Source organism: Panthera uncia (assembly GCF_023721935.1).
Source record: "Panthera uncia isolate 11264 chromosome D3 unlocalized genomic scaffold, Puncia_PCG_1.0 HiC_scaffold_8, whole genome shotgun sequence".
In the NCBI taxonomy this organism is placed as follows: domain Eukaryota; kingdom Metazoa; phylum Chordata; class Mammalia; order Carnivora; family Felidae; genus Panthera; species Panthera uncia.
Genome location: NW_026057586.1, coordinates 81406942 through 81419652, shown reverse-complemented (window position 1 = coordinate 81419652; position 12711 = coordinate 81406942). Strand labels below are relative to the sequence as shown.

At 44.7% G+C, this 12711-nt stretch overlaps 1 protein-coding gene across 1 annotated transcript in view; it reads left to right on the top strand.

The window, feature by feature from the left end:
* The window catches only part of PTPN11 (protein tyrosine phosphatase non-receptor type 11), an 81054-nt gene extending 71338 nt beyond the window's left edge, over positions 1–9716 (top strand). Inside the window, exons 14-16 of the mRNA XM_049619931.1 lie at positions 2763–2875; positions 4701–4802; positions 5696–9716. Coding sequence (XP_049475888.1) covers positions 2763–2875; positions 4701–4770 — 183 coding nt within the window. The 3' untranslated portion in view covers positions 4771–4802; positions 5696–9716. The remainder of the gene's footprint in view (positions 1–2762; positions 2876–4700; positions 4803–5695) is intronic.
* Positions 9717–12711: the final 2995 nt, after the last annotated feature.

Genomic DNA, 12711 nt, shown 5'->3' with positions numbered 1-12711 from the left:
TCCCAAGCAAGCCCCTCACTGTCAGTGTGGAGCCCAATGTGGGACTTGAACTCATGACCTGAGCCGAATGAGGTCATGACCTAAACCGAAACCAGGAGTCAGACACTCAACCGACTGAGCCACCCAGGTGCCCCCAGAATAAGTTTTAAAATAAGAGCCGTTCTCTGTCAAGTCTTCCACTTAATATTTTATTTTAAGTTATATCTTTTAAAAGATTGTTTATTGTGTAAGTCATTATTGCAGTGCTAAAAATCTGTGACTGCTTTTCAAGGCCTTTAGATTTTTTTTTAAAGGTTTATTTTTGAGAGCGAGAGAGTGCTAGGTGGGGAGGGGCAGAGAGAGAGGAGGACAGAGGAGCTGATGCAGGGCTCTGTGCTGACCTCTGCGAGCCCGATGTGGGACTTGAACTCACCAGCCCTGAGATCATGACCTGAGCCAAAGTCGGACTCTCAACCGGCTGAGGCACCCAGGCACCCCAGCCTTTAGATTTTTAAAAACATTTGTTCAAAGCCTTAAAATACTACGTAGAGAAATTTTCTGTTTGGATATCTTTTTTGCAACTTCTTCCCTAGATTCTAAGATGTGTAATGGCTGCTTGATCAGTTAATAAATTGGTTGGGCTGCTTCAACAGGCTGAGTAATAGTGGCTTAAATAAGATAGAAGCTTATTTCTCTTCTAACGTAAAAATCCGAGTTGGCAGGCAGCTGGGGAGGAAGTTGGCAACTCTGCTCGTCCAAGGTCATCCGAGGTCATCCGAGGGCCCAGGCACTTTGCATCCTGTCACCCTATTGCCCTTTAGGACGTTTCCTTTTGCACACGGTTGCAGACAGCACGAGGAAGTGGTGGCCAACAAGCAGCCAGCTTCCTGCCAACGTCAAGCCTTTTCTGTGAAGAGTCATTGAATCTTTCAGGCTGTCCAGCTTCCTTTGTACGTTGGTCCCAAGTTCACACGGGATGAGATGCTTTATACTCCATAGGTTGGAGTTGTAACAATTCTTGTATGTCAAATAAGATTTTCTACTTTTGATTAGCTGTTGTTTGGGGGTAAGTTCTGAGTCAGGAGAGCAAGAAGACACTTCACCAGTGGATTTAAACTTGTTTTATATTTTATTCAAAACATTTAAATAACAGTAGTATATCTATAATCATCCGTTTTGCTTTATCCTATTTCTTCCAAGTTTTGTTTTGTTTTTTTCTTTTATAACAGCAATCAAATGTGGCAGGTACAGCTGTCAGCCCCAAGTGCACGCCTCGGAACCCCAGGGCAGTTGCTGGGCTTGTAGTCTTTTTTTATATTTTACAATACAAATACCAATAGTCTATACACAATAGATAACACTGTTTTATATATTTAGAATGTTTAATCACATAGGATCGTACTGTTTGTTCTATAATTTGTGTTTTTCCACTTACCATTGATTATGAAGCCTGTTTTGATACACACACACACACACACACATACACACACACACACACACACACACACACAGTCTTTCTGTTGTGCCTCTTCACTGTTGCATATTATTTCATGGTATGAGTATATCACGTTGATTCGTTCTCTTGTTGTAGACATTATTAAGAATAATATGTCACTGGACATCCTTGTATAGCTCTTTTAGGCTTATGTGTATGGGTTTCCCAAGAAGCAGATGTTCAAGATTGTAGGATATAGTTTGTTTGTTTGTTTGTTTATTGACAGAGAGAGTGTGAGCAGGGGAGGGGCAGAGAGAGAGAGGGGGAGATGGAGAATCCCAAGCAGGCTCTGTGAGTGCGCAGAGCCTGACGTGGGGCTCGAACTCACGAAACTGTGAGATCATGACTTGGCCTGAAATCAAGAGTTGGACGCTTAACTGACTGAGCCACGCAGGCGGCCCTGTAGGGATGTATTCTTATTATTACCAGATACTGATTAGTACTTCCAGTTCTGACTAATTGTGCCCCAGTTTACCCTCTCACTGGTGGCAAATGAAAGACACTGCTGTACGTCAGTATTTGATGTGGGTACCCTTTCTGATATTTGCTGTTTTTCTTGAATAATCCTCGAATGAAGGCAACATTATATAATGATGACAACTTGGTGAGTTAGATTTTCAGAATCGGTTGTTTCTAGGTGAATTTAGGAACGAAGAGTGATAAATCATCTAACTGGGACTCCTACCAAATATAGTTCACTCTGCATCTGAGATGAGATTATATTTTACTGGTTTTCTTTGCCAATTTTTTTTTTTTCCCAAGAGTATCATTGGAACCCAAAATAAAGTCTTGAAGTGCCAGGGTCTTTCCTTGGGTGGGGGTGGGAGGCAGGAAGGGTACGATAAGGCATGTGACGGTTTCTGTCAAGAGTGCTACTATCTTTTGTACCTGTGTGCCATTTTTACTTGTAGTGAATTGATTTCTAGAGCTCTTTTCCCGACTGTTTATCTGAGAATCATTAAAAATGTTGCAAGTGAACTATGAGATGATTAGATGTTAATGTGGCAAAGAAAGTGTGAATTCTGTCTTAGCTCAGAAATAGATACAGTTGGTTTTGATAGTGTGAGCTGTTAATGCATGACTCTGTGCTTTTGAATTGTAAGGTTCAAAAGTATTTTTCACTTGTATGGTGCACTTACACCGGGAAGGTGAATTCCCTAACATTTGGTCAGCCTACCAGTATGCAGGGTTCAGCCTGTCTGCCCATCTGTCTGCTGAAATGCCACCTTTGCTTCTTTATTCCTTTAAAACATTCCAGTTCCTCATTTATGCAATCTTCACCTTTCAGAAAAGCAAGAGGAAAGGGCACGAATATACAAATATTAAGTATTCTCTCACGGACCAGACAAGTGGAGATCAGAGTCCCCTCCCGCCTTGTACTCCAACACCATCCTGCGCAGAGTAAGTAGGAGTGAAGGAAATCCTTTCTGCCTGAATACAGTCCTGCAGAAAAGCTTACAAAACAACAGGTCTTTGCAGCACACGCTTGTCATGGGTGCACATTGTTGTTGCCCAACCGATGCGCGAGTGTATCAGCTTTCTAAACAAAATTTTAATTTACCTAAACTGCAAGCTGATTGGTACACCGCCTATGACTCTTTGAAGCTGTAAGTGTAGCAGATGGTGTTCTCTAAGAACATTGAATTTTTCTTTTGACGGGGTGGAGATAACACCTGTTGTTAACGATCGACAGCAAAGGTAAGTAACTTGCCCCTTTTGATGCGTTGAGACTCTTTGCTAAGTAAAAGTGAATAAACTGACTATTAATGTTTCAGTGCTGCCATGTTCTGCTAATTTTCCACAGTCAGCAGACAACAGAAATCTACTTTGGGCTTTTAAACCAGGAGTCCGCAAACTACAACCCCCAGGCCAAATTCTGCCCATGGCCTGTGTTTGCACAGCTCATGAATGGTTTTTAAAAGGTTATATTAAAAAACAACAACAAAAAGGCATTGCAAAGACTATCATATGCCCAAGACTGAGTATGGCCTGCAGAAATGAAATTGTTTACCCTCAGATCCTTTACAGAAAAACTGTGCCCACCCCTTGTTTAAGCTAAAAACGTGTTAGGAAAACGTTTGTTAAATCGATTATGTGAACGGCAGTTGTAAGTTATTGTTCTTCTGTATATTCTGAAATCGGTCTCTGGTATAACATTTACTTTTTATTTTCCCCCAAGAGTCTTCTCTCTGTTTGCTTCTGATGTGGATTTTTAAACCCCTGCTGACTTTAATACTCTGTATAAACGTTTTAGATAGCAAATATGAGGCTTGTATTTACATTTGGCTTGTAGTTAACATCGAAATGAAATTATACAGCGAAAGCATTCTCTCCACCAAGTCGCCCCTTCCTTCTGCCTCCTTTTTCCTTCCCCGGTGGACTGATGGGGAAGGCTGATATTTTAAATTGCTACCTGCAGTCATTTGCAGCAGCACTGGCACGTCAGGGCTCTGAGTCCTTGCCCGAAAGCTTTCCCTGAGTAACGGCAGAACACGTTAACTCTGACGATCCCTTTACCACTGGCCTTCCTGTGCAACAGGTCCTCTGCCTCTCTGTTCCCATCGTATTCCTTGTAGGGCGCAGACCCAGGATACCCCGGGCCCTGGGCCCCTTTTGCTCATTTCGTCTTGTCCTGCCCAGGCTGGCACCCCCAGCGACTGGGTCCCCCATCCCCTTGGACTGCTCTGATTTCCATTCCCTGCTCAGCAGAATGGAGTCTGGCCTCTGATGTGCTGGCCCTTCATCCCAGGGCCCTAAACTACCACTGAGCCTCACCCTTACTGTTCCCCATCTCGTAGCTGGATCCGGGCTGAATGGAAGGATAGTCCCTACCACACTGCTCCTGCCTTTCTTGGGTCTCTTGCCCAAGAGATCCCTCTGCTTGAATGTAATACCTGTCCTTTCTATGTGCACATGTCTCCGTGCTTCAAGGTCTTACTTAAAGGCCTCATCATCATACAAGCCTCCTTTGCTCTGCCCTCAAGGAAGACAGCTTGTTTTCCTCCAGCCCCAGAGAGCACAGGGACTCAAGGCTCTTATTTCACTTCTAGCTTGATGTTGCTGTATGTTTATGTCTTACAGCCCGTCTTAGAATGTTAGCTCCTGGGGGCTGTGTCTGCACCATATCTGGTCCCCAAAGAATGTGGTATGTGCTTTGTAAATGCCACGTAAGCTTGGAGAGCACGGTCTGTGTTTTTATTGATGCTTTTTTTGTTTTTCTTTACAGAATGAGAGAAGATAATGCCAGAGTCTATGAAAACGTAGGTCTGATGCAGCAGCAGAAAAGTTTCAGATGAGAAGACCCACCAAGACTTCAGTACAGAAATCGGTAAATTTTTTTAATGTTTATTTATTTTTGAGAGAGGGAGAGAGAGACAGACATGAGTGGGGGAGGGGCAGAGGGAGAGGGAGACACAGAATCCGACGCGGGGCTCGAACCCACCAACTGCAAGATCATGACCTAACCTGAAGTCGGATACCTAACTGACTGAGCCACCCAGGCACCCCAGAAAGAGGTATTTAAATGGAAGTGCTCCCCAGTTGTTTCTATCACTTGTGGCATTTTTAAGCAGGCGGCTAATTTGTGAGTGTTCTAGCAAAATGTACCATCGTTGAGTTTTACAAACCAGCCTCTTTTTTCTCTTCCTAAACTTCTTTTCTCTCAGCTGGATTTACTTTAGAGTTCATTAAGGATTGAAGCCAAATGCAGAGTTAATTCTGTGGGGAGCAGAGCTGGCACTCAGTACTCAGGGATGGTTGCTGTTGGTGATCAGGTGTCCCATTGTTTGCACTTGTATTAGAGTTGGTTTACCCGAGCTGTGCCCGGAGATGATCTGTGGGGGCCCGGGAAGTGGGGGGGACACAGCTCCGGATGGTTGGAGTCAGGACGCCCGGGTTCTCATCCCCCTTGGCCCCCGATTGGCTGTGCGACACAGGGCGCTGGCCTCCCCGGGCCCCCGCCCCGCTCACCTCCACATCCCGTCCAGCTCTGCCACTGGGAACTGCTCTCCCTTGTCTGTCTCTTCCCTGTCGGTCACCTTTGTAGACGGCGACCCAGGTGTGTGATGTGTGTTGGCAGCTCAGTTTCCATATTGCGTGTTGAAATTTCCATTTTAATGGGTAGTACACTTAAAAGCTTTAAATCTACTTTAAAATGGTTTAATGCCTCGAGAGACTTTTAGATGCATGCTCCTTAAAAATTCTCACTTATTTCTTCCCCAGATGTGGACTTTCACCCTCTCCCTAAAAACATCAAGAACAGATGCAAGAAAGTTTCTGCAAAGAATGAATTTGAACTTGGAAGGCTTGTGTCGTGGCCGACTACCTTTGGACAGGCAAAATTCAAAACCATTTAAAGACCACTGTATTCTAACTCAACAATACCTGATTACCAGTTACCCATTTCCTCACATCCGAAGAAATCATCTCTACAATGTAGACACTGTTCTGTTTTAGAGAATTTTATTTTAAATTGAGGAAGCAGTTAAATTGTGCTCTGTATTTGGCAGATGATGGTGATTCAAATTCTACTTCTTGGCATTTTTTTCCCCTTTTTATAATCTTAAAAATTCAATCATTTTTCTCTTTGTGGGGGATGACAGAGCGCTTGTAAGAGGAAAAACGTTTTGGGAAAGGTAACAGCATCCCGTGGGAGTGAGAACAGGTTCAGGTATCATTGCTTATCCAGCAGTGGGTAATTCATTTGATGGCCTCTTTTTTGGCTAAATGGTAATTAAAGCCAGTGCCCCCAGACTGTCGGAAATCGACAATCTGTCTACTTTTGCATTGCCATTAAAAAAATCATGGGAAAAAAGAATCATGGAGACTTAGGATAGAAGGTGTGTTTTCTTCGTAGCAGATGACCAATTACCATTCAGCCTGTTGACTGAGAAGGATGTGGTGGGAAATGTTTGTCATGTTTTCTTTTCATTTGAGTGATTGTCTTGTGTTCAGGGGAAAAAAAAAAAAAACCGCATCTGTGGACAACCAAGCAGTGTTGTGCTTATGGATTGTCGGTGACAAACCCTCCCGAAACGAAATGGCTTGAAACAATTCTCTTTTTTTTTCCCCTTCCTCATTGTTCTTTAGCCTGGGCCGGGCTCAGTCGAGCTGTTCCTGTGCTCTCGCTGGTGTCGCCCGTGCGGTCAGCCGGTTGGCCGAGACATTGGGGTGGCTGGGCCTCTCTCTGCAGGTCCTCTGGCCTCTCCTCCATGTGGCCGCCCCAAGTGGCCTGGCCAGCAGGGTAGCTGGACCGCTTACGTGGCAGCTCAGAGCTCCCCAGGCTATAAGGCAGTAGTTGCCAGACCTTCTTAAGACTTCAACCCAGAACTTCTACTGCCCCCTGTTGATTAGAGCAAGGCACGGGCCCAGCCCAGAGTCAGGAAGAGGGGATGGCACGAGAGCATGAAGCTGAGGTGTGATTCACGGGGGGGGCCCCCAGAGTAACCGGATGTCAGAGTCAGTGCCACGGGAAGACGGCAGCAGTTAGCGAAAGTAGAAGCTGCTGGTGACGTTGGGAAATCGAAGCGGCGTATAATAGCCCGTGTAAGCTGGAAGTCAAAGAGAAGGACAGAGGGCCTTCTAGAAGCTTCCTGAACCATTTCTGCTGGCTCTGAGCATATTTTCTGAACCATCACTTGGGGAGACCGGTCTCGTAAGGATGGGTGTGTTTAGGGGGCAGAGCCACCCTGTCACCGTGGCGCCCACAGAGGGAGGCGAGTGCGGTGCCCTCTCCACGCCGGTGGTTTCGGCCGGGCTGCGGCAAAGTGGGGGCCTCCTAACGAGGCCGCCGATCAGATCGCATCGGCAGTCGCTCATTTTTGTTTTAACCAAGCAGTGAGATTTGCTCCCGTTCTACCTGAAGTGCCTTCTCCAAAGACGTCCTCTTTGCCTCGTGTTGAATCATCATCCAGTGAGTGTATTTCAATTAAAGTATCATTGGTTGGCTTCGTAAAGATGATGAAGTGACACGGCAGCTTTGCCATTAGGTGACCGTCTCCTTCACTCAGATTCTTCTTGCTCTGGCTCCCGAAAGGAAGGACTAGGTCCGGCCCCAGTAGTACTTCCTTCCTGAGGTCTTTACCTCCCGTGAAACCCTGAGGAAGTTTGGGAAGAGCCTCCGCTGCCACTTTCACAGACAGAATGCGCGTTGACCCCACCCCCCTCGGGTCCCCTGTCCCTCGAACCTAGCATTGCTTTAGAACACAGGTGTGGCTCAGAGGTCATTACCTCATCAGAGGAATGTCAGTGACGACTGTCTTCCTGTCAAGCCTGTAAAGAAAGAGATTCCAGTTCAGTATTTGCAACAAGGATCTTGAATCCTGTTCTTTCCATTGCACCACCACATTGAGTTGTCCTCCTTGGCCTTGATTTTGTGGTGTAGCTTAGACTCTGGACTTTGGGGGCAAAGTCTGTCACCAGCATACAAGGGTTCGATTGTACACATGTACCTGCTGCATTAACGTCTCTGCCTGTAGCTTAAGATTAAGTTGTGTTGTACGTGGAACGGAAACACTTGGTCTCGGCTGGCTTCGTTTGTTACAGGACATTGACTTCACTTAGATTTCCCTCCACGAAGTCCGCAAACCATCATGTTATGTAAACTTAGGCCAAGACAAGATTGCGATAGTCCCTAGGTTGCTGAGGTCTGTTACGTGTTTGGTGAGAGGTGATGGTAGGTGCTCAGATGAGGTCACTCTCCACGAGATGGAATCGGGAAGAGAGAGCGGTGAAGACGGGGGGCGCTTGAGGTACAGCTGTTAAAAAGGAGTGGACGTGAAAGTTCCAAAGAGGTGGCGTGTGAGGAAGTTGAAGGGCCCGGGGCCAGAGCAGTCCATGCTTGGCTGAATCGGGTTACCCAGAAAGTAGGTGTGGTCGATACATGTATGCCTGCTTCTGGGTGGCCGGTAGACGTTAAATTTGCACAGTATCCCATAGCTGGTTGAGGATTTTAAAATTATCGGCATAGGATAGGGTTTTATATTTGGGGTGAAGAAATTATCTGACACTTGGCATTAGGGTTTTTTTTAAAAAGCCAAATTTCAGAGTCTTAATAGCTTTTTTTTAAGCAAATAAAAAGACACCTCATATCCAGTGTGTGGCCCTCCTGAAAATTATGATCCTCTCCCTCTTACCCTCTTCAGATGCGGCTAAATGAGGATGAGAAAAGAAATGTATGACTTTCTTGGTGTTTGTAGGTTCTTCGTGGAGCCTAGTGGCTTTGCAACAGCCAAGAAGATTATCAAGATTATTTTTTAGGGGTTATTTTACTGGGGATCTGAAGAACTAATATAACATCCTGGGTTATTTCTAGTTCAGGGGAAGGTGGAAAGGTATGCAATTGTGTTTTGTTGTAGCTTATTAATCCATAAGGGAAACTTAGACTGTAGACGTAAGTGCACTCCCGGTACAGTTTCTGTTTTCTGTATGTCGTTGGGGGATTCACGGTTTATATAGCAAGCACATGGCCTCCCTGATTTCAAGATGCCTTTATCAGGATCTGTATTAGCCCGTAATTTTGTTGAAATCTTTCTCCCTCCTGCTCTTGAAAAATAAGTTCCAAAACCTAGTTTATTCTATCTTCCATCATTAGAAAGTTTGTTCTTTTTTCACTATGGGCAGTTCACACAAGGCAGAAATATTAAACAGTTGGTTTTAGTGTGTTGTATAACTTTACTGTATATCAAACTAATTTCTACAAGTTTTCATCCTAAACCTCAAATCATGTAATTAATAATTTGCCTGTTTATTTATGACATAATTGTGATTCTTTTATTAATAAAAGCTAATAGAAAAGGATCCTTTTTTAAGCTGATGACTAGACCTACATTTAATTTTCCTGCAGTATATGAAGTATTGTACCAGAGTATTAAAAGATATGTAATATTTTATTGATAAATCTATCCTTTAAAAGGAATACGTTTTAGGATGTCATCATTTTGATGTGAATCATGTAAATGTTGATAATATGCACTGTTTATTATACATTTAGTGTTTCAAGAGATTCACTTAATTGCCTTTTTGCCCACGTATTATGTAGTCTATTTGCAATTGTTTAAAAAAAAATGACATGAAAAGAATAGTTTATGTAGAGAAACATTAGTGGATGTTAATGGTCTCCCCACCTGTATTTATGGGTGTTAGTTCAACTGCGTTGCTAGTTACGAAGCTGTATTATCAGAGTAAACGTGTATTTGTAAACTGTATGGGAACTAAAAATTAGGAATAAAACCATTTTCTTATATTATGGTATATTTGTCATTTACTGCATCAGAAATGTCCAGGAAAAACTGAGATTATAGGCCAATCTCTTACACTGGCTATATGCCGACATTTACCAGCTCTTACCTAGAGGGTAACTTGGGAAACAGAATGCATGAGTCTGTTCCTCAAGCATTTATCGAGTGCCCACTCTGAATGGCTTTGGGAGACAGGGAATTCTGTTTGCAAGAACTTCCAAGTAACAAATAGAAAGTATGTCTGTAAAATACACGGGTAATGGTTAGGAAACGTACAAACTGAACGTAAATGATACTGGGTGGACATACGGAGTACAGGTGGCAAAGGAGGCTCATGGGAGTAAATTATGTGCCACAGGACACCAGCTCTTCCCTTGACTTATTTTTTATTTTTTTTAAATTAAGTGTATTTATTTATCTCTACACCCAACACGGGGCTCGAACTCACGACCCGGAGATCAGGAGTCGCACGCTCGTCCGACTGAGCCAACCGGGCGCCCCTAGCTCGTCCCTTTAGAGTTAGGCCACATACGAACAAGGCCAGTTGCTGCTTCTGACAGCAAGCACCGCACTCACATTGGCAGAAGGAAATCATATTATAAAGAACAGAACAGGCAGTTCTCGGTTGTCTATGTAAATCTAAGGAGAGATCCGCGTTACCCATTTACACCGTCAAATACTATTGCCCTCTCGGGTCTCAACCAAGTTACTTAATGCATAGCGGTCACATTCAGCCGGTTTCCTCAGTGAGACCAGTCCGCCAGCCATTCAAAACATAGGGAGCCCCTCTGCAGTGCCAGACGACGACATAGAAGCCACCCTCCCGGTGGTGACGTTCTCATGGGAACCGGGCCTTGCAGGGGGCCGGAGGCAGTGATTCTACCTGGGGTGCGAGCAGGCTGCCGAGGCGAGGCAGGAAAGCCCGAGTAGGCCGGACAGCCGGTTCCAGGTGATGAGGATTTTGAAGAGCGGCTCCGGTGTCTGTCCCTCGGGAAGGTAGCTTTCCACGGACCGAGGACCTCCGTGCTACGGTGGTGTTTACCCTCTGGGGTCTCGGAGGGGGTGCCGAGTGCTCTTTCGGCCTGCAGACGCCTCATTCCCCATCATCCTTCCCGAGATCCTGGTTTGTACCTTAATTGGAGGCGGTGGCAGGATCTCGTCTTTCACATGTCATGAAAGAACCTTCTAGTTCTACAGTTCGTACTCACAAGAAAAATCCCCAAGAGAATGTGTGGATTGAACATGAAGCAGGTGTTCCCATAACAAATCAGTTGTGGACCGAGAACTAAGGGTTTATTTGACTCTGTCGTCTTGTCAGTGGAAAGCTTCTGAGGAAAGTACCTACTTATTGGATCACATTACACGTATGCTTTGCATCCAGCCACTTGCTTTAGCTCCCCGAGAAGCAGTCAAAAGGGATGGTCGTGAGCTCAAGGGAATGGGTGTATGGCAGGTGTTGTTTTTCCCCCTTAGGAACTAGTTAGGCTTCCAAATACTGAATTGGCCAAATGATAATGAGCCAGAAGTGGAGATTCGCTGTTTTATCAATAGCAGCCGTTACCAACGAGCTGATATTCATGTCATGTGAGGTCAGACGACCTAAACCCCAGAGTGACGTCATGATGTAACATATTGCTACTAAAATGAGGGTTGCAACAAAGTGACACTGCCCTGTAGAACCTGTTGGCCGCTCAGGGACAGGGGGCTTGCGCGTTCTACTCGGATTTGAAGTGAGGTAGCTGATGGGACCGTAGTTATACTGGACTGGAAAGAATTTGGGGTTCAAATTCACTTCCATTCAGCAAAGATGAAATCCTCCTGCAGGGGCTAGGCACTGAGGAATGGGTGAACCAAAAGTCTGTTCTTGCTTTTGAGGAGCGTGGTGTAGTCGTGGAGGCAGATAGTTACAATCTGAGTGGAGTAGACAGTCTTCAGGGTGCTAATTTAAAGTGATAGTGACACAGAGGGGAGTTAGAATTCAGCGGTGGGGGTCGCTTGAGCTCATTATTTCCTGACCGGTTGGGAACGTGTGTGTGTGTGTGTGTGTGTGTGTGTGTGTGTGTGTGTCTGGATCTGTTTCTAAAAATGAACGTGTAAGGCAAATACCTGTTTCTCTGTTCAACTAATTCATCTCCATCACTGAACATAGGAGAATAATTCTCTTTATCATGATCTATACTGGATGGCCTTAATAGCGCTTTTTGGATGCATTTTGCAACAAAATAGAATGTGTATTTTAGTATTTCCACTTTGCGTATTCATCTATTGCATTTTTGACTGTTGAGTTCTTGCTGAAATATATTGACTAAATTCACTGTTTTGGGTAATCTAGGCCAGTTTTCTTAGGACTTCCTAGTATAATTTAGAGAGTACATTATGCCTTGGGATGAGCCATTTCATTCTGAATGCAGTCTTCACCAAGGTCACATGTTTAATTTCATTCTTTAAAGTTTATTTTGAGAGAGACAGAGCGAGTGGGGGAGGGGCGGAGAAAGGGAGAGAGAATCCCAAGCAGGCTTTGAACTGTCAGCACAGAGTCCAGTGTGGGGCTCGAACTCCTGAGCCGCAAGATCAGGACCTGAACTGAAACCAAGTGTCAGACGCTTAACCAGCGGAGCCACCCAGGTGCCCCAAGATCACATTTTTAAAAATGTTTGTTTGTTGGTTGGTTCGTTGGTTTTTGAGAGAGATTGAGAGAGAGAGAGAGAGAGTAGGGGAGGGACAGAGAGGGAGGGAGACAGAGGATCCCAAGCAGGCTCCGTGCTGTTAGCACAGAGCCTGACACGGGGCTCCGTCCTGCAAACTGTGATTTTATGACCTGAGCCGAAATCGAGTTGGACACTTTACGGTCTGAGCCACGGAGGCACCCCGGCAAGATCACATTTTTTTTTTTTTAAGGCAAAAATCAATTTCACGTAGCAGGGCAAAGGATTTTTTTTCCCTGCATTGTGTTTTCATAGAAATTCACAACATAAATTGCAATTTACTTTTACAATGAAT